Source organism: Canis aureus, chromosome 6, assembly GCF_053574225.1.
Source record: "Canis aureus isolate CA01 chromosome 6, VMU_Caureus_v.1.0, whole genome shotgun sequence".
NCBI classification, from domain to species: domain Eukaryota; kingdom Metazoa; phylum Chordata; class Mammalia; order Carnivora; family Canidae; genus Canis; species Canis aureus.
Window position 1 is genome coordinate 68152314 of NC_135616.1, and position 23316 is coordinate 68175629.

Consider the following 23316-nt stretch of genomic DNA (forward strand, 5'->3'; position numbering starts at 1 on the left):
AGAGGAACTCTGGCACTGTTTTCAAATGTCCCTGGGTAACACAGTGAGGAGCAGAAATACTGAGCTAGATGAACTACTCTTTATTGTTTTTGATCCAGTCAAGATATTCAAATGTTCATAAAAATAAAAGGCAGAGAAAGAGATGAAAGAGATTTTAAAAATCATCTTGTTCTCTTATTGATAAGGATATCACTTAACCTATGAGGATAGTTAAACAATAAATGAAGTCAAGATTTGAAATATTCACGAAGCATCCCTTACACAGCAGTGAACAAAAATGGAGTTGGTAAGATGGCATGCATACGTGATCCCATGCATGTAAAATTCTGTGTGGAAATACGTATGTGTATGTGCGTGCTTGTGTGTGGGTGTGTTTATGTACGCACACACACAAGAGAGGTCTTGGCCAACTCTAGACAAAGGGATTTCAAATATTTGCTTTTTTCTTTGTACCTTCTTGTATTACCTGGATTTTGTACAGGACACTTGTGTTACTTTGCGAAAGTCAAAGAGCAAGAAAGGGGTAAAAAGTCTTGTAATTCTACAAGTAGAATGTTAACTTGTTTTGTCCCTGCAACTATTTCCCTCCTCTTTCATGCTCCTCCCCTTTCCATCCCGATCCATTTCTTCCTTCTAGTAAGAATCTTCCAGCTTAAAATGGCCTTCCCTGACTTACATCACCTATTCATGCCTCAGCATGACTAGAGCCCTGCCATACAAGTTTAAGCATAGTATTTTAGTTGCTCATTTGTGGCCTCATTATTGTGCTCTAGTTTTCCACAACTAGATACTTTGCATTCACAACCACAGACCTGCTGTGTCTCCCACTGCTGATCTTTGCTAGTAGGAACAAAGAGCAGAAAGATGCACCCGCAACTCAAAAGGCAGAGAGTGTGTCCTAGGCGCACATTTTGGAAATCTGATTTGCTTGGTTAGAATAAAAGAGGAGCCCAAGGTGGGAAAACACAAAATAGTGTAGTTTCTAGAGAAGTCTCTTGGTACAGGGGAAACAGGGAAGCTCTAAAGTCACCTGAACAGCAGCTCTGTCCTTCTAATGTTTGCCACGCCACTTTGAGCATCTCAGGCTAAAAAGGCTAAGGGCACTTGGGTTACACAGTCTGTGCCTCAGTTTACTTACCTGTAAAAGGGAGATGATGAGACATAACCTGCTTCCTGACCAAATGAGAGAGAGGATATATGGCTATACTTCTAGAAAGATGCAGACTTAGACTAAAAATTTACCGGTTAGCTATTATCACTAGACTTTGTGTTGCACACATTCCCTTCTATGAGAAAGGCATTGGAGATGGAATCAACAGAAGAATCTGATCAGGATGCCATGTTGTCTTTCGCTGAACATTTTACAAATGTAAACTAAAAATATATATCATCTAGGATGTGGGAATTAAACAATATAATATGCCTTAAAGTGTAAGACAGATACAAATCTATGATTGAATATAAACATGGTCTAAGATTTTTAGAGCCATCATTATAATTGCTATTAGCAGATCTATACTGGCCAAATTTCACTCTGATACTACTGGAATGAGCTTTACATTTGAGGTCTGTTTTTAGCTTAGACTAAATAAATCCTCAGTCAAAAAAAATACTCCTCAATGTCTTCCAAAGTATATGTAGCATACTTTCTCTCATCCTCAAATAACCATTCCAACAATCAAATAATATTCTAGCCATTGTTTTTAAGTAATAATCCTTTTTAATCACCTCAGTTTGAGTAATATTTTATTAACATACAATACTCACATAGCTTTCTTTCTTTCTTCCACCAATATTAACTAGTTAATCTTCATATAGCTTTTGGAGATAAAACCATTTCCTGACAAACTACTTAAATGTTTTATCATAAAAACCCAAGTATAATTAGGAAACAGCGTATAAAAATATTTCAATTGTTATTTAATGTACTTACACATGACAAGGTATTTGCTTTAATCCTTTCATTCTGCAAGTCAAGATAGCATGAACATATGGACAGGAAGGGGAGGCAAACATAAGTTTGTTCACTAAGACAGTAGTATTGGGAGAGTCCTTGGGAAACTGGAAATTGATGAAGTTTTCTAAAGAGTTCTGTAGCTCCTTTGGTACATAAATCCGTCTTGTAATTCTCAAGATAGCATTCCTGAATAATCATCAACATTAGAGCCCAGTCCTTTAAATAGCTCCGAAGTAATCTGCTAAAATAATCCAACCTACTATGTTATTACACATCCAAGAAGTTTATCTTCACTATCTGCAGGGCTTTTTCCAGAGATTAACCCAAGGGACAAGATAAATAAAGGCACTGATAAAAAAAAAGAAAGCCCTTTTAGAAGTTTTCTGAACAACAAGTTATTGGCATCTCAAATTTAACATCACTGTGCTGGCGGGAATTTGCCTAAGCTACTTTGCACAGACCTGTCCCCTGGTAAAAATGTGAGACATGTTGACCAAGAGTGTTGTTTTATAGCCATGGCTTGAAGAGTGTCTGGGAGATTGGACCAGCTTGTCACATTACTTATCGGTAACAGCATGATGAATGATTTGCACCTGGTCTTGGTGCAAAAACTCTCAGAAAGCTCTGCCACTGAGGCTGGCTACCTGGCAAGAAAATGCCTTTGTGACCAACAGGGTAGCAAAGATCTCAGCCAAGATGTCATCGTGGGCTCCCTGGTTCCAAGGTACTCCATGCACACATTGGTGGCTCTTGATCTAGGAAAGAAGTATGTCCTGGCATGGCCTGGCAGAGGGAGGTCTCTGCTGTGATGCAACCTTGGCCTGTGGTATGCATCTTTATTGGGTGCCATTGTTATTTTTTATCATTTTCCCGCAACAGAGATCTGTAAGTCCTATTATTTTGGGTCCTGTAAATCTTTTTCAATAATCGAACCCTGTCTAGCTGACACTTATCAATGCAATCTCCAACACTAAGTGCCTGACATCATCCCCTAACCAGCTCTTCCTATATTCTTCCTCATGTCAGGAAAGTGGGAACTGTATTCTTTTAGTTCCTTAGGACAAAACTTTTGGTGTTTTCTTTGACTCCTCACCCTGGCACTGCAAGTCTTGGGCATTGGTAAGTCCATTGGCTCTCCTAAAATATATTCAGAATCTGATCAGATCCCACAGCACCCACTGCCACCACCTTGGTTCAAGCCCCCCTCATCACCAGAATTATCACAGTGGCCAGATAACTTTCCTCTGTTTCTGTCCATGGCCATCTGCGGTCTATTTTCAACTCAGTAGCCAGAGTGATCCTGGGGAAACAAGTCAGAGCAGGACATTCATCTGCACCAGAAAGCCAACCCCATATTATAACTTACAAGGCCCTACAGGACTTGGCCCTCGTTACCTGCCTGATGTCATCTTCTATACTCCCTCCTAGCATCCTTGCTGTTCCTATACCTGCCAAGGGCACTCTCACTCCAGGGAGGGCCTTTCCACCGCTGATCCCTCTCCCTGAGTGTTACTCCTCAGACTACCACTTGACTACTTTCTTCACTCGATTTACTTAAAAGTCACCTTATTGGTGAGGCTTCCCCAGTGACCTTATGTAAAATTAATCACCAATACCACTCAACATTTCCTATCCTTTTTCACTGCTTTGTTTTTTCTTCTGAGACTTACCACTATCTAACATACTATCTTCCCTCAGCAGCATGGAATCTCTGTAAGGGCAAGAAGTTTCATCTCTTATTCTCCATGGTATTTCTGTGCCTGAGACAATGCACACAGCAGGAATTCACTAAATGCTTTTGAGTGAATGAATGTTCATATAATTAATACAAAACAATGTTTTTGGTTTTGTTTTAAAAGTTCACTGGCTTTCTAGGAAGGCATGCAGCTCCAGGTACCCCCTGGGACACAACCAAGTGCCCCGAAGTCATGGCCACCCAGGTAGAGAATGGGCTCAGGATAAAGCCCACCTCCCTGGTATGGCACCGTAGGCCCGCTCTATTTTGTCACAGTTGCTGATGCCCCTGTTCCTCAATCCAGATAATTCGGTCACTGAAGCTCCTCATGCTCCTTCTGCCTAGAACATCTGCTGATCCCCTTTGCCTCCCTCTAATATTTTCTGATTCCACGTTTAACATCCGGTTTCCATTTTACCTCTTCTGTGTGTCTTCCTATCTCTTATTAAGTGGTTCATCTCTTCCTCAGTAGTCTAGCTCCAATCTCTAAAAAACTTCTATTGTAGCTGTGTTTATAGTGGTCTCTGCCCTTGACTTTGAAGGGAGGAGTGCTTAAGATGTTTTTTCCAATCATTTTACTTGCACTGATATTCTCCAACACATGGGAAGTGCCCAACAAATGCCCCTGAATGAAGGAGTAAAAACCAAACTAAGAAAAAGGAATAGCGCAAAGAGAACATAATCACCTCAGGAGAAAGACTCCAAAAGATCTAGTCCTGAGACCACATGACTTCACACAAATGTGGCCATTTCTTCACCCAAAACTGCAGAGAATACCTTCCCTACTTACACCTCACAGAGGTTGTGTGGATCAAGTGAGAAAATAATTATTATCAGCATAGAGATCATAGATTTTGCCCTATTTTTTAAAATATTTTTTTGCCCTATTTTTAAATCCCAGAACTGATTCAGCAAATATGGAAATAACTAGATTGAAGATCAGGTGTATCTAACATAACCATGTCTCTACTGGTTTTACCACATTCAAACAGGAGAAAACCAGGAAATGTTCTCTAAAAAGAATATTCAAAATCAGGTTATAAGGGTGCCTGGGTGGCTCAGTTGGGTAAGCGTCTGACTTGATTTCAGCTCAGATCATCATTTCATGGTCATGAGATCGAGCCCAGCACTGGGCTCTGCACTGAATGTGGAGCCTGCTTGGGATTCTCTCTTCCTGTCTCTGCCCATCCTGTCCCTCCCTTCCCCTGCCTATGAGCACTGTCTCTTTTTCAAAAAAACAAAAATGAAAATCTCAGGTTATATACTCTTCATTCTTATATGGAGGAAGAGATATGTTACATAATATACATCACTATGTACAGAGGATTGTAATTTGATATTCATTCCAGTCTAATACATGGAATAACACGAAGCTTTACAGCAAAATTAACATTTATTAGTTTTTTTTTTTAGAAGCAGTAAATACAGGAGCTGAGAGCACAAGCTTTGGAGTCTGTCCACTTAAGGTTTAAATAACAGTGCACTCAAGCACTTTATACTCTTAGAAAATTAAGCTCCTTCTGCCTCAATTTGCACCTAAGTTAAATGCAATTAATAAGACACCTACCTCATACGGTTGTGTGTGAATTGAGACAATACACATAAAAGGTTAGAATAGTGCCTTGCACGTAGTCAGTGTTCATTAAATTTTGGCTATTGTTAATGGTATTCATGACTCTTAAAACTTCAAAGTGTTCCCCTATGTTTTCTTGCACTGACATTACACTAACTTAAATGTAAAGGATGTTGAGAATCAAAGTGTTCAAAATACGTTGGCCCTTTAGATTCCTTTGTCTGATATCTCTGCCACCTCCTCAATCCTCAATGTTGCCTTGGAGGGCTGATGTCAAGACAGAGCTCAGAGGGGAAGTACAAAGTGGGACTATGTAGCAGAAAAAGCAGTTGCTCTCAGGAGCCTTAAAGCTCTGTTTTCTTCTCTCTCCTCCCTCGCTTCCTCCACCCTGTGATGCAAGCACAGCTTGTTATGAGGTTACCATAACTCATCCAGAGGTGTAATTAATAACCTGGGGCCCCGGGGCCAAATTAGATTAACTGTACCTGACCCTGGCCTTACAGTCTGGCTACCCATTTCTTCCTCCTTCCCCACTCTTCAAAAAAGGAATCCAGTCCAGAAGTCTTCTCCACCAAGACCAGGACTGAATTTCTAACTTCTTCACCTGGTTCCCTCTCTCAGCACTGAAAAATGCTGAACCCTGAAAGAGCAGAGATTCCTGGGAATAACAGCAGATCAAGGTTCTGAAGACCTAAACTCACATCCTCATAATGCTATCTTGGCGTCAGTCCCTGGGACTGCTGTGTGTTAGCTCTCTAATCCTTATGCTGTGATATCACTGTCTAATATACCTACTCACGAAGAGGTTTTAAGGGATGATTAAATGGTAAAACAAATGTGGGAAAAAAACATGTGGAAATTGACAAGAATCATATGAATGTAATGTAATTCTGATAGAAGATTACTGGATCATTTGCCTTCCTCCCTATTTAAATACTGATCTTGAGCCTTGAAGCCATGCCACTATAAACATTTCTTTTATCAGAAGAAACTTTATTCAAAGAGAATTAAATAATTTATTAAAGCCATGGAGTTATAATGATGAGTGACATGACAGTAAATAACAGACTTCTGAATAAGCACAAAAATACTTGAGATCTTTAAAAAGCAAAGATTCCCATCAGCAGAGTGAATATTAATAAAGCTAAAACAGATTCCTGTGTGGGGCGGAAAGAAAAAGTTTAGGTCATTGTTGAGCTCTGTCTGTACCCACTCCAAAAACAATAGAGCAAAAATGATCAGTCTCCACCTCCAGATTGTCTCCACCTGCCATGACCTTCAAGTTATTTTCACACTTATGAATCAATCTAGGTAGTATTGAACAGTGGGACCATTTTTCAAATTGACACAGGGCTTCCTCCAGCATTGTCCTGAAATTCCAGGCATTTTTTTCCCCCTGCCCCAAACCCAAGACACCACTTCAGATGCTAAGAATGCAACTGCCAGAATCAGATACTTTAACCCAATAAAGGGATGGAGTGGGGGTGGGGCAAAGGGAGTGAAGGACAACAGCAAACAAACCTAACACTTTGTGACATCCTAAATGCTTTATGGGGATTATCTCTTTACTCTTCAGGGCAACCCCATCTGACAGATCTTCTTTCCGCATTCCAGATAGATCACTGAAGGCTTTGAGAGCAAAGTTACTTATTCTAGAAAGTAGAACACCTCTAGAAAAGTGCTCAACTGGAGTTTAAAACACATTCTCTCTGATTCCAATGTTTAGGCTTTTACCACTACCTGATGCTACTTCCAGGACAACTTAGAGCTCATCTTTTAAAGCCCCAGGGAAATGGGAATTCTTTAAGATTTTTTAGTACCTCTTAGAATTCTGTGGCACAGAAACGAGAGCAAAGTGAAAGTGATCTTCTGTAGGAACAGGCAATGGGGTGGCAGGTTCACTGTCAATACTGAAAATATTGCCATCATCTAAAAATAGTGGAGAATTCAGTATAAAAGTATCTGAAGAGTCTTTTCAAAATCTAAGTCAAACAGCTGAGATGCAGAAGTGTCTGACTATAGTAGGAGCTAACTGAGATTGAGAGAATACAATCTTTGATAGCTTTCAGTAAAGCTTAAATAAGAACTTGTACGTGTGGTCTACAAACAGAGAGCCGTGTGAAGGGCAGAGGTAGCACTCAGGGCTTCCATGCCAAAAGGGAAATTAGAGAGAAAAGGTCTCTGGGTAGGAAACAGGATTAAAACCAGTAAGAATTTCCTCCTTTGATCTACTATTCCAACTCATTCAAAGGATGTAAAACCAAATATAATATGAGGAAGAACGTATTTGGATGCCTCAGGTACTTTTCAGTCCAATCTGACTTACACCAGTTAAGCAAAGTAGGCTCTATAGGAAAATGAATAGCTGTACAATTAGAAGGGTTTTCCACAACCAGTCAGATAGATCTCTCCTTGAAAGAACATTCTAAGGCTGTCTTCTGACCAGATTCTTGGTTTGATCACTGAACTGTTTCATGTAAGAGAAATCTACAACAAAAATACAGCCATCTCCAAGGAGCCTACCTGAAACTTTTAAATCATTCTGTAATTCACTTTCAAAGCAAAATATTTTCCATAAGAACACGGGTCAGCCCTTGTAGAGTACATGAAAACGAAATTATCGTTTCACACTCAAAAACTCTGTTTTTCTGTGTCATAGTAAATTGCTTTAAGTTGGGGTTTAGAGAAGCAAGGATTAATCATTTCTCTAGACCCTGAAAAGGCAGTTCAAGAGTTCTACATTGATTAGGTTAAAGGCGTGAGCTTCAACTTAGTGCCCAAGAGAGGGACGCATCTCAAGAGTGTCACCCCACAAACTTATCTCTTCGATCTAGTGATGCCCCCTGGCAAGATTAAAGCCACTCTTCTGCTTTAGCTCTTCCCCTCACTTGCCACAGCAATGTTTCTCAGTCGGCAATGATAATCTAACCCCAAGGGCCTCCGGCAAGGCAACCCATGTGCACGGGTGGCCCCTGGCAGGTCTGAGAGAGGGCAGAGAAGGACAAATCAGGGAGACACGGGGACAGAAGGAGCAGAAAAGGATATGAAGGAACAGAAGGAAGGAGGAACAAAGGAGAAGGAGAAAAAAAGGGAGAGAAGTAAGAGAAGAAAAGCGCGGAAAGCAAAGAGGGAACAATCTGAAACAGGCTGAAACAAGTCACTGCTAAGCAGCAAGCAGACAAGGGCCCCGCAGGCAGGCCTCTGTGCCACAGGGAGCCTCCGCTCGCTGTGACTTTCTTTCCCGTAGAGGAAGCCGGGTAACAACTCCTCTGTGCCATCATTACCTGGATGAGTTCGTCCAGCTCAGTCGAATTGACACAGGAGTGTTGGGAAATGAATGTCTGCTTCTGGATCACAATGGTGGTCCTCTGCGAAATCTCATGAGGCTGCTCCAACGCTTTGAACACGGTGGCTCCGATGATCAGATAGAGGACAACCACCAGGAAAATCGTGGAGACCGTCTTCCATTTCATAACATTAATGGCCGTGTCACTCTCCACCCGCGACGCGAGCACTGTGGGTTTCGTGGAAAACGAGAGCCTCGGTTTGGAGTTCTGAGCGGCAGATTTAGGATCCAGCAAGTCGGGTGCCGCCACTGACAACAACAGAGAATGAAGGTTAGGTTGGAGGAGCGGCCAGGGGGTCGAGGCCGGGCTTCCTGAGGGGCTGAGCAGAGGCTGAGTGAACTCCACTGCTCTCCTGGTGGAAGCTCTGGAACCAACCAGAGTGCTCCCACTGGGTCGCACCCAGGACCTCATATATAGGTTCAAGGCAAAGGGGCTGGGTCTCAGCTCTCTGCTGCTACTGGGGTTCCAGGTGGGAGGAAGAAAAAGGAGGTGGACCAAGAAACTTAAATAAATAAATAAATAAATAAATAAATAAATAAATAAGTGCCTGAGGTCTTCCTAATTAATTGTAAAATTTACATCCGTTCACTAGGCTAGTCAACAAAGACTGCTAAGAGTTGATCGTATTCAACTATCTCATGCATTTTCATGAAGAAGGTGCACGGATTATTCCTGTCCTCAAGAACTTAACCCTCTATACCACCAGCAACCAACACAGGGAATATTCTTTATTTTTTATGGAAAAATTCATTGTCATAAAGGGATAGTATTACAGGAGAATTTGTGATCCAAACATTGTTGCTCAAAGTAAAACATTAGTCACTTTCTGGTAAAACATGATGGTAAGTAAACCACTCAATTGCCCAATCATTTCTTTTCACCTACCCTCTGAAGTGGTTCATGATTAAACGTTCTCTGTATCTTGCTATTCGATCTCTGACATCTTGAAAAAAACAAAAGTACTGCTACCTTTTCTGGCACCATCCTAGGTACAGCCAAGACATGACAAGTTCCTTCCATTTCAACAGGGAACATTATCCAGAAAAAAAAGTAAAACCTTATCTCACACCTTAGACCCTCCATGCTGTGCACAAAGCTAATTGCTCCATTAGAGTGGATTTATGTGTTCTCTTACAAATTCCCATATACTCTGAGGTGACTGTAAATCCATTTATTATTTATCTTAGCTGTTCAAAAACATCATTAATGGATTTCTTTTGAGAAAATACAAAGATCCTAGACTTCAAACTTGCTAAGGAGAAAATAAGCTATTTACTGCACAATGTTTGATTGGAAAGACAACATTGAACCAAAAAGGTTAAAAGAGTAGCAGAAAACAGCAGCAGCAGCAACAACAACAACAACAACAACAAAAACAAAAACAGAGGGACTTAAAAAAAAACCACCAACTCAACCAGAACAATCAGTTTAGAGTCCACTATTGTTAGAGACAGAAGTAAAATTCCTCTGGTAGACATAATACAGGTTTGATATAAAATAATAACCGAATCTAAAAGACACTTTTAGGTTAGTATGTGAGAACTCCCTATGGAATTGCACCCGAGTACCCTACAGCAAACCTGAAATTACTTGAGGATAAGAAGAGACTGGAGAAAGAGTTTTCACAGGGCCAGATACCGTGCCCCTCCTGACTACCTCTGAGTTGACATAGGACTACCACAGTTTGAGTTCATAAAATAAATCTTCAGCTCCCCATCCCAAAGAAGCTTTGCAAACAAAGCTACTTGAAGCACTAGACATAAGTAGCGTTGTTCAGTGGTGGCACATAACAGAGGGCTCCTCAAACCAGCAGAGCCCCGAATGGCTCTGACTTTAAAGAGAAGAAGTCAGAGCTCCAATGAAGCAACTGTACCCATGGCTCTGAGTGGAGATTCCACAAACATACTGAATTGCTCATTTCAGCAATTTCCAGTGGTTCAACCTGCCGTATACAGGTATGTACAAGTTTCCCTCCTGATACAGTCACCTGCTCAGGATTAAGCCACAAACTAGTAGACACTTTCATCACATAATAGACAGACAGGCAACTTTGCTCAAGATTAGCACTGGGTATGCGTTTAGTTATCAGAAAAAACTTTTTTAATAGACATGCTGATAACATCTGATATTGCTGTCATCTTCCGGCTAGCACGCCACCCCACCGCCAAACTACCTGGAGTGTCTTGAGTGAAAAATAAAGGTCATAATCTAAGATTAAGCCACCTTTGGAATAAAAATAACAGGATATCCACATTATCTCTCTGAAGGGAGCTTTCCAAGCCTCATCCTTTCCAATTTTCTGGGTCTCATACTACTAGTTTCTCACACCAGTGTTTCTAGTCTATAGAAGTGGAAAACACCAAGACTGTTTAACTCGAACAGGCACCCAAATCCCAATCCTAAATCCCAATGCCACACTAACACTTGTGGGGGAATGGAACAGATATGTTCCAAAAAAGATTGTGTGTGTGCATTAAGCCAATACATTTGCTGATGAAGTTTAATTCTTTTAAGCTATTGCCTTATTTTTTTAATTAGCAGAAATATATATAAATGCACATTTGGCAGACAGAATGGACAGCAACTGGTCAGATACCAAAATTAAAAAAAACAAAAAACGACAACAAAAAAACAGCTCTTCCTCTCAGTCTAACACGGGTAACCTGTGTGTTTCCAGCTCCAGGTCGTCTGATGTATGATCAGGCTGAGATGCTCCTTAGAACAAGGAATCCAAGAGTCGTCCCTTGCACACACTGTCATCAACCATCACTACCTCCCCCTCTGCTTCCAGCACATCGCAGTCTCTTCTTAATCCCAGGCTCCCATCCTCACGCAGGTATGCCTTCTACGCTCCGGGGCCCGCAGCCCACGACTCAATAGGAGGAGAAACGAGCTTTTTTTTTTTTCAGCACCACTGCCTGTCCCACCACGCAATGGGCAACAAGTGCTATCAGGGTCACCCTGCGTCCTGCCTGTCGGCTGCTCCCAAGGGCTGACCCTCCTCCGCCTTCGGAAACTCCCCCAAGGTGTCCCAAACCCACCCCCCGAGGCAGATGCAAAAGCCCCAGGCATCAGCGGGAGAGGGGGGAGAAGCAGCCAGCAGAGGAGCCGGGCATCGGTTGCCTCCAAGCCGAGATTATGACCCAACACCTAGGACGGAAAACGAAGGTGGAGGACGTCTGCTTGCGGCAGCGGGGCATTTGCAGCCCTCCCAGTCCAGGCAGGGGCGGGAAAGCGCAGGGCGGCTGGGGGGGGGGGGGGGGGCTGGTCCCCGGGGGTCTCACCTCCTGCTCTATAGCCGGGTCTCTCCCGCGAGGCGCTGGGAAGCATGAGGCATGCAGCATTCACAATGTTTTTTTTTTTTTTTTTTTTTTTGGTTTTTTTTTTTTTTTAAAGACGGACTTGAAGCTTTTACAAACACGCCATTGTACTCACTTCTTATTCAGAGTCGGGCTGCGCGCTCCGAGCTGCACGGGCAGGCATTTTCCCCGGCTTTGTTTTACAAGGTGGGGAGCGCGGGGCTGGACGCGGGAGGGGGTGGGGGGAGCGTGAGAAGCAACGAAATCGCGGGAAGGAGGGGACACCGGCGGGCTGGGCAGAGGGCGAGGCCGAGGCCAAGTTGGGCGCGGGCGCCGCCGCCCCCGCACGCGCCTGCGGCCGGGCCCGGGTCACCCGGAGAGCGCGGGCGACCCGGGTCCCGCGCCGGCCGGCAGCCGCCGCCGTGCGCTCCGCCCCGGCTTCCGCGCTGGCCAGTCGGCGGCGCGGCGCGGCGCGGGGGCGGTCGGTGCAGCCCGAGCGGCCGTGCGCCCCGGCGGCGTCTTTGTGCGCGAGCCTCGCTCGGCCCCTCTTCGCATGTCTTTGTGTCTCCCCCGGCACAGCCCTCGGGCCCCGGGGGCGGGGGTGTGGCGCGGGCCCCGCGCGCAGCTCGGCCGCCCTCCGCCGCTCTCCCTGCCGGGCTCGCCGCTCCCGTCCCTCGCCCGCTGCTCCTTTCCCTCCTTTCGGAACTCCCTCCCCCTCGCCTCCACCCCCCCTTCCGTCTCCCCGCCCGGGCTCGCCTCTCCACACCCCCTCCTAGCCCAACCCGCGCCGCGGTCGCCCCGGCCTCCCCGCCCGGGGTTGGGGGGGGGGCGCTGCCCCGGGGCTCACCTGCCGCCTCCTCTGCTCTCAGCCCCTCCCCACGGGCCGGGTCTCACTACCTGGCGCGCAGAGAGCTCCAGCCTATCCCCTTGCGGGGCGCGGGGCGGGACTAAGCTCCGGGGCGCGGGTCCCGGGACCCCTGCGCGTGGACATCCTCCGCTCGCCTTGCCCACCGCCCCATCCAGGGTTGGAGAGAGAACTGCCCCCATTGGCGTCCTGGGACCCCTGGAGTAGGGTCGGCGCATGGGGCTGCTGGCTGCTTCCAGCCTACGCCTGGGGAAGTGTGGTCGAGTCATCAGCACCCCCCACCCACCCCCAAGGGTGCTTGACCTGGGCCGCGCGCTCTGATCAACAGAAGGTTCCAAACCAGAAAGGATGGGGAACGCACCGGGAGCTGGGGTGAAGAAGGCACCTGGGGATGCGGAGGGAACGGAAGAAAAATCGGGAGGCTCTCAGGGCTAGACGCCTCTGCCGGGGACGGGGGCTGCGGGTGCTCTCCGCAGAGCAGCGGATCTGCGAGACCCGGGACGTCAGACTGAACCGGGCGCCCCAGCACACCCCCGCATCAGGCCCCCGGCCCGGCGGCTACCAGACCCCGCCCGGACTCGCAGACGGCCGCGCGGGGGCAGCTGACCTGCGGGGCTGCGGGGCTGCGGGGCTGCGGGGCTGCGGGGTCCGAACCCGCACAGGAGGGGAAGGGGGCGCGCGCAGTCCAGGCTGCGGCGGGAAGAGCCTAGTCCCCTCGCCCCACCCGAGACGCCGCGGAGCTCCCCGCGGAGCGTCAGGTGCGGGAGTCCCCCGCTGACCTGCACCCCCCACCCCCGCCGCCGCCGCCGAGGTAGAGACTTTATCTTCCAGAAGGGCTGCTGGGCCAAGTCGGAGCATTTCGCCAGCTACAAGGAGAGCTTCCTAGTGAAAGCTGCGGATGTGAGAACCGAGGGAAAGCCACAGACCCGCAGGAGGTCAGGCGGAGCACACACACTCTTGAGGGTAAAGCCAACGTTAGAAACCTTTTTGCAGAATTGTGGCCATCGAAGCTTTTCAAAAATGCCACGTTATTTTTTAAATTCCGGCATAGATGCAGCACCTCTTTTCTCCTATTAAAAAAAAAAAAAAAAATGTCTTCCTTATTAGGAATTCCTTCCTGCCGGAACAGAAACATGTTTTTCTCGACTTCTGCTCTTGATATAATCGGATGTCCTTTCTGAAATGTGAATCTGATCCTCTCACTTAAAACCTTTTCAGACTCTCTATGTTACATATAATTTGCTTCCTGATCTGGCTAGAATCATTTCATTCCGGGCCTTTCTGGGTACTTTCATCTTCCCTCACACACCTTCCCCCAGCTTTACATGACTAAGGCACTGTATTAGTAGGGTTCTCTAGAAAAACGGAACCAATAGGGCATGTATGTGTAAAAAAAAAAAAAAATTTTTTTTTTTTTTAATTAAGGAATTAGCTCACTGTCATGGGGGCTGGTAAGTCCATCTGAAATTCCTGGGGTGGTTCTCGCAGGCTAGAAACTCAGGCAAGAGTTGATGCTTCAGTCTTGAATTTCTCCTTTTCTGGGAAACCTCAGTTTTTGCTCATAAGACCTCTGACTGATTATTATGAGGCCTACCCACATCATCAGAGGTAATCTCAAAGTCAACTTTAATATTGATTGTAGATTGCAACCACATCTATAAAAAATACCTTCACAGCAACACCTAGATAAGTGTTTGACCAAATAGCCTAGTCAAGTGGACACATAAAACTAATCATCACAGATGTTATCCTTCACATCTCCCAGCAGTGTGGAAGTCTCTCCTGAATCCCAGCTACTCAGATGTCTTACTGTTTGCTTCCCAGGCAACTTATGCTTCAAGTTTTGCACTTGTCGCATTGCATTGTGTTTCTTCCGACCACACTGCAAGCTCAGTGAGGGCATAAACCGGATCTCTCTGTTCCTCCATAGTATCCAAAATAACCAGTGATTGGTCCTAAACAGATGTCTGATAAACATTGGAATGAAAGTATGGATGTGGACATCATTCACCTGGCCTCTGTTCAGGTGCTTGAAACCCAGGTATAGGACATGGGATGAATTCACTTCAGAATCATTTTTACCTATCAAGGGTTTTTATGTTCTCCAGATTAAGTAAGCCCAAACACTTTACGGTTGGTTTGCTTGTTTGGTAACTCCTAGCCTTTTGTTTGACAATTTGGTGATTCTTTCTTGTTCCATCTGGGTCTTTTGTAAATCTAACTACACCCTGCCAGGCACTGGTCTTCTGTCAAACTGGCTCATGCTTCCTGCAGTGGGGGATTAGCTCAGAGTTTACGTACACCTGCATCGTGTCCCCTTTCCCAGATTCAATGAAATGGAGGACTCACCGCCAATCCCAAATGCTGAATTGTCTTTTTCCCTGCTTCTCTCTATCGGCGCACCTGTGGTAGTTGTTTTACATCATCCCCCTCGCGTTATTCTCTCTCACACACATATGTGGGGGGAAGGGGCACAGATTTACTTTACAGAGACATTTAAATAAGATCAAAAGAAAAATTCCAAACTGTAACATCAGCAGGAATCACTCCAACAAGCCAGCCTCAGCTTCAGCCTCACAAATAACTTGAAAGAACCAAGAAACCAGTCTCCACACTGACTTGAGCCCTGTTTTCCACTGCAGCTCCCCACAGCCCCCTAGGTTAAATCCCCCTACCTCTTTGAGAGCCTTCTTGTGCCAAATACACACTTACTGTGTTTGATGTAAGAGGGAGAAAAGGAAGTAGACCAGTTTGTGTATCATTGAGGCTGGAGAAACAAGGAAATGGGATGGTTTATCTTGTTTAATTTTATGCCTGCATTTCTTAACACATATAAATCCCATCAAAGGTGTAATAGAAAGACTTGGTGGCCTTTATTTCCTTCACACTGCAGGACTATTCAGCCAGCACCCCTTGATTTGACTTCAGTGGAGAGAAAAAGCCTGAAATGAGTAATAAGAAGATCGAGCTCCCCCAAAGTCTATACTCCCTTCATTTTGGTGCTTCCAGAGCTTTTGCTCTGCTCCAAGTGGCAGCATGAAATCTACAGAACTTCACTTTTATGTTTATTTTGCTTTTTGACCTTGGCCTACTCAGAGTTATGAGAAAAAAAAAAAAAGCATGCCACTGTCTTTGCCATAATTCCAATTATAATTTTAGAGTCCAGGTGACCTCTGTGGATGTCCTAACTCTACCATTTGTGAACCATGTGAGTTCCCTTTACCAGGGAGGGAGCCATGGAGGGAACCAGGGAGTCCCTTTACCTCTCTAGCCATCACTTTCCTCATCTACAAAAAAAGGACAATATTCTGAACTCACAAGAGGTTGTCATAAGAATTAAAGTAAGACCACATATATGACTTTATCCTTGTTGAGTCTTCAAGAGAATTTTATTCTCTCCTGTGCTTGACTTAACCCCATGAACCAGGCCAAGCCAGACCACCCACGAGTTTCAACTCTATGGTAATTCTTGCCATTTACTTAATCTTCTGGATAATGTCATCACACATATCTGAGATAAGGAAGGATGAATCACAGCCATCAAGTATTTATTGAATGCCTACTAGCTGCCAAACAGGAGCTCTGTGGTTATAGCAAGATTGCTGCCTTCATTAAGCTTCTAGCCTAGAGAGGGAAGGTGCTGAACATGAATAAAACTTAAATTCTGGTAAAGGCAGTAAAGAAAGAGAAGGTGTGGGATACATGAGAGTGTCTAATGTTGAAGAGTCAGAGATGACCTGTCTAAAGAGGTGACATTACAGTTGGATCCCAAAGATGGGGGAAATTGGAGAGCAGGGGTGGAGAGAGAGAGGCACATTGTAGGGGAAGAGCTTCCTTGGGAGAAGGAAGAACACAGAGAAAGACCGGGACAGGCAGACACATGGCACTTAGAATTTGGGGAGCTCAGAGGGAGAGCATTGGTGGTAGACAGTGATCAAGCTAGAGAGGCAGGCAGAGGCAGGTCATATGGTACTTGGATTTTAATTAATGGGACTTTGACAAATTCTCAGCAGTGCGCTAACCTCATCAGATGGCATTTAAAAAAAAAATAATAATCACTCTGGTGGCTACAGGGAGCACAGACAGAAAGCAAACAAAAATGTAAGCATGCAGGCAGTGAATTCAGATGTTACTACTTTTATCCCAGGTGAGAGATTCATGGGATGGGAGGGGAAGGGAGGAAATGAGAGGCAGATCAAGAGTAGATCAAGAGGACTCTATGATCCACTGGTGTAGGGAGAGGGGAGTGGATGATGAGGGAGAGGGTGGGCATTTTCCAAGAGATTCTGGTTCACTACAAACTCAGGGGAGACCATTATATAGACAGTACTTCGGTGCAATGCCTGCCTGATGTGATCCCTCCGAGGGCACTTACGTACCCTCTCATAGCTGCCGTGTCTCCTGTGGGACTCATCCTTCTTGTGGGTACAGTGTGTTTCCTGGGTCTCAGCCAATACAGTCACGATTCCTCAGCCTCTCAACTGATTCAGGCATGAGCCTGTGATCCACCTAGCCAGTGAAATTTAGGCCAAGGTTGCGATAGAAAAAAGACTTTCATGCTATACCACTGACTTCAAACCCATGAGCCTTGGAGTTTATTAATCCTATAAGAGAGGAGAAGGTACCAGGAAATGGAGCAGAAAACAGAGCAGACAAAACCAAGATGACCAGGTCCAGGTGACAATGTTTGATGGATCCTCTACACCAAACTGCACCATAAGGCACACCCTTTTTTTTTTTTTTTTTGTATAAGCCAGTTTGTATTGAGACTTCTGACACTAAAAAGCAAGAGTCCTAATTTTAAAATTGCAGTGCAAAGAATTGGAGGAATTGGGAAATAATTTACCTATAGGGAAGTCTCTAAGTTGAACTCCAGTGATTCCCGCCTCTTGGTATGCATGTCCCATGTTATACCCTCCACTTGATTGTGGGCAGCTAAGGGATAGAATATATACAAGCAATGCGATGTTCCTTCCCAGATAAGGTTATAAAAAGACCATATGATCCTCCTTACTCTCTCTTGGGATCTCTCCCTCTGGTGGAAGCCAGCTGCCATGTGATAAGGCATCTCCAAGGAGAAACCCATGTGAGCCTGAAGTGGATCTCCTGAGGTCTTCCAGCAGCCAAGTAAGTGGGTTTGGAAGTAGATTCTTCCCCAGTCAAGCCACAAGAGGTCTGTATTCCTAGACAGCATCTGGGTACAGCCTCTTAAGAAACCCTGCGCCAGAACCACTCAAGTAAGTTCCTGTGAGATTCATGAGCCTCAAAAGCTGGGGGAGCATGAATGTTTCCTATTTACACCTGCAAAGTTTTGGGGTGACTTGCTATGCGGCAACAGACAATAGTATAACTCCTAAGAATGAAATTCCAAGTAAACGTATAAAGTGTCACTCAGACCTGAGCTCTGCAAATTACTTTAAGAAGGCGATTTCTCAAAGGCCAAAATGTATTCATCTGAAGTATTCATAACCCTAAAATTAGGATCTGTTAATTACAAGGGAAGTTGGACATCATTGGAATAATAGCAAAAGATTTCTAGAGCAGTGGGTCTTGAACCTGAGCATGCAGCAGAATCCTCTGGAGTGTTTATAGGACCCAGATTGCTGAACCCTCCCTCAGAGTGTCCCATGCATTACATCCGGGATGGGGCCTGAGAACGGGCATGAATAACAGGTTGCCAGGTGATGTTGAAGCTGCTAGTTCTTGGAGCACACTTTGAGAGTCCAGGGAGGAAAGTAGGATTTGGGTTCACTCTGCATTGACAGCTCACAGTGACAGAGACCGTCTCTTGCAGTGGTGAGAAATTGGGCTAGATGACAGTTCATGATCTGGTTGACAAATCATGGCAGGCATGGGCACGTATCACCATTCACCCTCATTCTCAAAGGTGTGCAGTTTAAAAGTTCTTTCCATCCGCAATACCACTTACATGTTTTATGCCACTTGTGGTATAAGAAATGCACTGATTCAGTCATTCAACTATTTATTTAGTTAGTACCATCTATGTACCCAAAAGGCATTTTCCCAGCATTTGGGGATATACAGAAACAAAGAAGATATACCAAATCTTTGTAATTGGGGAGTTAAAGTAAAGAAAGAATAGCACTTATGAAACCATGTCATGCCTATTCAGCAAAACATCACTGAGTTGCTGTGAGGGTTTCAGGTTAAAGTGCCTCACTCTGAAAAGTTAAAAAAAAAAAAAAGTCATTTTTTTCTCTAAACTTTTGCAAAATTCATCAAAATCAGGACGTTCATTTTTGCAAAAATGAAAGTCATTGTAAAATATCTAAACCTCAGCAATATTTTTTAGTGGATTTCTATGTGTGCTTACTTTCAAATAAATGCATACGTGCAAAAATATGAAGACAGGTATGATTTCCTTATGTACAAGAATCTCTTTTATAATAATTCTTAGTTCTGTGTGATTTCCTTTAAGTTTTGAAAATTCATGTAAGTCGATATACCCAACTTTTATTTTTTTTTTATTTTTTTTATTTTTTTTTTACAATACCCAACTTTTATATATAAACATCAGTGTTTCAATCGAATGTACCCACCAGTGTTATTAAATATAAGCTGATATTGATATATAATTTTGCTCAGCTAGGAATAAGATACTGAATAAGGACCCTGGGAAGTAAAGAAAGCCAGATAAAATGGAACTCTGTTATCATTGAATAAATTCAGAACACATTAGAATTTACTGAGTTTACAAAGAAGAAATTCTTCTCTAGATTTTCTTTCCCCTTTCCAAGCCGAGTATCATAAGCTATCAGTAGGAAATGAACATTTAACTAATATGTATCTAGACTTTAACATTCTCTACCTCTGGCATCACAGGTAAATCTTCCACCAACAATGAATTCATTAGGCATTTTTTTTTAAGTCTGCCAATATTCGGCAAACTAATTACATCAAATGTGATGCTTTTTATTAAAATCAGCCATAAATCTGGAGAGAACTAGAGCATTTTCAATTTTTCTTGATGGCTTTCATTACCTAATGAGTTTTCAGCACATCTAGTGCTTTATTTAAAACTTATATTTGTTGTGAACATTTGCCAGCCCAGCATTTTGCCTTCGCCTGAGATCACAAAATCTGACAGCAATGAAGAACAAATCAATTTTTTTGTGTGTGAAGAACAAATCAATTCAATTTCTCTTCTAAAATAAAGTCAAAGACATAAAAGCAATAAAAAAGCAAATAGAGAATGTATTGGGAATCTCCTAAAGATATTTTTAAATGTGTTCAATAACCAAAGATGTTAATTTCACCATATGGAGATTTCAAGAATCTAGCTTTCCTTTATACCTTTTTGTGTCTGTGATTGCTCATGGCCGTCTACTAAGTTTATGGCAGAATTGAGATTAAAAACCATGCATCACCCAGGGTGTGTTTATTCCATAAGAAAGCTGTAAAACAAAGAAGAAAGTAACTCTTGGTAGAATTTAAAAAATTGTTAGATGGTTGTGTCTATCTGTCCAAATTCCACAAAGTGATCATGGCAAGCCTGCCACCACACCGCCCCATCCCCTGGACCTTTCGCCAGTGGCCTCATCGCCACATCTCCCATCCCTTCTCTACACACTGCAGCCAGATAGATACATCTCCTAAAAATAAAATCTGGTGAAGTTGAAGTCCTGATTAACAGCATATTCTCGCTCCAATTGCTTTCAGGATAGAGACCAATGCTCGAAGGGGATGTCGGGGTCCTGAAAACCCTGTCCCGCCAATTATAATGGTAACAAGAACAGCAGGAATTTTAACAAGTAACATCTATCAAGGCACATGTGCCAGCCATTGTTTTAAAACCGTTTAATTTATTATTTCATTTAATCCTCATACTAACCATATGAAGTAGCTGCTCTTTATATCCCTGGAGAAACTAAAACAACTTCCCCCAAAGTAACATAGCTAGTGAGTCAATGCATCCTATTACAGAGAGCCCACCACCAGGCTCTACAGTTTCCTCTCTCTGCTTCAGCCACCAGCGGGGTTTCCAATTTGTGAATATCTCTTACCTTTTTTTTGCCTTAGAGCCTTCACACACATTAATGGTTCCAGCCCTGACTGTACTTGTTTCCCTCACTATTAGAAAATGATTTCCACTTGTCTTTCAGATCTCAGCTCAAACACACCTTCTGCAGAAGAGGCCCCATAAACTCCTAACAAGATCAGCCCACCCCTACATGTACACTCTCCTCATTATTCTGGTCACTATTGTTATTAAGCTACGTGCTTATGTCATTAATTAGTAACTGTCTATATTCTTGTCCTTGGGCTGCCATAACCAAATACCAAAAACCTGGGTGGCTAACATCATCAGAAATCTTGGTCTCAGTTCTGGAGGCTGGAAGTCAGAAATCAAGGTGTCAGCAGGGCCAGGCTCTGACAGTTCTAGGTGAGAATCCTTCCTTGCTGCTTCTAGCTTCTGGTATTTCCCAGCAATCTTTGATGTTCCTTGGCTTATATGTATATACATCACTCCAGTCTCATGGGCATCACTGCTTTCCCTCGCTATCTATCTCTATGTCTCAATTTCCCCCTTCTGAAAGGACACCTGTCTTACTGGATTAGGGCCCACTCTATTGACCTCATTTTACCTTGACTACCTCTTGAAAGACCCTCTTTCCCGATAAAGTCACATTCTGAGGTACTGGGATTAGGACTTAAATATACCTTTTGGAGAGGCTATAGTTCAAACCATAACATTGCCCATGAAACTAAAACAAGTTCCAGGAGGGAAGGGATCTTGTCATCTTGTTCCTCAGCACATTATCTTACACATGGCAGGCACAAAAGTCAATATTTACTAAATGAATGGAAGCTCATTTTTTAAGAGGTATTGTTGAAAGAATCCTACAATTAATTAGGGCCCAGAATCTAAATGCCGGCAACACCAGGAAGTAATGTACTCATATTAAGGAGGAGAGACTCTAGTCAGCTTTAGTTGATGACTGCCCCAAAAGAACATAGATCCAGTGCACTAGACCTTCTAATTTTTCAAGAAAAATCAGATATCTAAGTGTCTTGGGACAAAATCTTTCAATTTCAAAATGAGGGCAACTAGATCAATTTTCAAAATTAACAGTGCAAAATTACCAATAAACCATGTCTGTAAGCTGCATGGGGTCCTCAGGTTTTCTGCTTTAGCCTCTGGGTTAAGGTAGCATCAGATGCCCTGTGAGGTCACATCTGTAATAAAATGCAGTGATTCTGTTTTCTTAGCACATGTTTAGATGTCCCTTTGGCTCTGGCCCCAACATTTTGGACTTTTTGCTATCTGAACTCTCTTTAATTGTGTTGACTTTATATGGGCTACAGTGAGCATTGAAACATCTTATTTCTACCTCAGTCATGCAAGGCTGGCAGGGTGAAACTAGTGAGGCACTCTCCCTGGGTACAACATTTAAAGGAGTGTCACAAACAGTAATCAAGATAAATACTATTTTAAGCAATAATTTTTTAAAAATTGGTAGTAATATTAAAATCCATGATGATCGAAATTTTAAATCAAGACTGCATCCAACTCCACATTTGAATGAGTTGGCCTCACTCACCTCACTCTATTCCTAGCCTGGTGTTCTCTTTCACCAACACTCACCTCCCTGCCACACTAGATCACATATGGGAACTCTCATCTACTACATAAATTCCCCTTTCCTGGAGCTCCAACTACTGTGCTAGGCTAGAGAAGAAGCAACCCCTCACCTACCCCAAATTCTGTACCCCAATATGCATTGCACTACAAATCTGATGAAGTAACTTAAACCTCCTTCTGATGGAATTGCCTTTAATTATGTTTTTCTCCCAGGTTTCAGCTTAATACCTGCTTACTTCCGTAAGCACTGCCAGATACTTCAGATGGGGATCTGACTCTAGCCCTGCAACAGGAGTTGCTGCTGGATCCTAGACGCTGCAGGTTAGTTACCATGGAATGCTCTTATGTTGGTTCCGCTTTCAGCTTGGAAATCACATCTGATGTGTTTTAAGGCTAGATATTACAGAGAGCACTTTTGACCTTCCCCAAGCAGCCACTCAAAATACAGACCTTCTCATCCATCATCACCACAAACCCTTCCATGAGATAATTAATGTGCACGGTTAGGTAATAACTGAGGGCAAATGTTAATTCAGGGTTGTCACAATCTCCATAAGCTTCTTTCAGATCCTAAGAGTCACAAGACATGTCAGCATCACACCAGGACTAACATAGCCAATTATGTAAATATATTTAGGTACTGCCAAAGCACCCATTGAGAAAGCAATTGGAACCAGTCTAGAAACTTCAATACCGCATAATTCCTATAACTATACTTTGAATAAGAACAAGATATGAAAAAAAAGAACAAGATATGATGCAGTAAGTTGAACGTGGCCCCAAGTTGCTGTGAAATCTCCTTCTTCAGACATTAGAAGATCAAAAATATAATTACACAATTAATTTAATTTGTGCAAGACAGTCGCCTGATCATATATCTGACTATTCTCCTCTGAGCAATCTCCCCTGTTTTTTACCTGTGATAAATTTGATCAC

At 43.6% G+C, this 23316-nt stretch overlaps 1 protein-coding gene and 1 long non-coding RNA gene across 13 annotated transcripts in view; one reads left to right on the top strand and one right to left on the bottom strand.

The window, feature by feature from the left end:
• Positions 1-23316, bottom strand: part of KCNK2 (potassium two pore domain channel subfamily K member 2) — a 199432-nt gene that overhangs the window by 117579 nt on the left and 58537 nt on the right. For 3 of the 12 annotated variants that reach the window (XM_077902109.1, XM_077902107.1, XM_077902106.1), the window contains exon 1: positions 8550-9038. In XM_077902109.1, coding sequence (XP_077758235.1) covers positions 8550-9023 — 474 coding nt within the window. In that variant the 5' untranslated portion in view covers positions 9024-9038. The other 9 variants (XM_077902113.1, XM_077902110.1, XM_077902116.1 and 6 more) reach the window with 8 other exon arrangements.
• Positions 11293-23316, top strand: part of LOC144316311 (uncharacterized) — a 32449-nt gene continuing 20425 nt past the window's right edge. The window contains exons 1-4 of the long non-coding RNA XR_013382149.1: positions 11293-11448; positions 11522-11780; positions 12009-12118; positions 22594-22701. This is a non-coding gene — a long non-coding RNA (uncharacterized LOC144316311). The remainder of the gene's footprint in view (positions 11449-11521; positions 11781-12008; positions 12119-22593; positions 22702-23316) is intronic.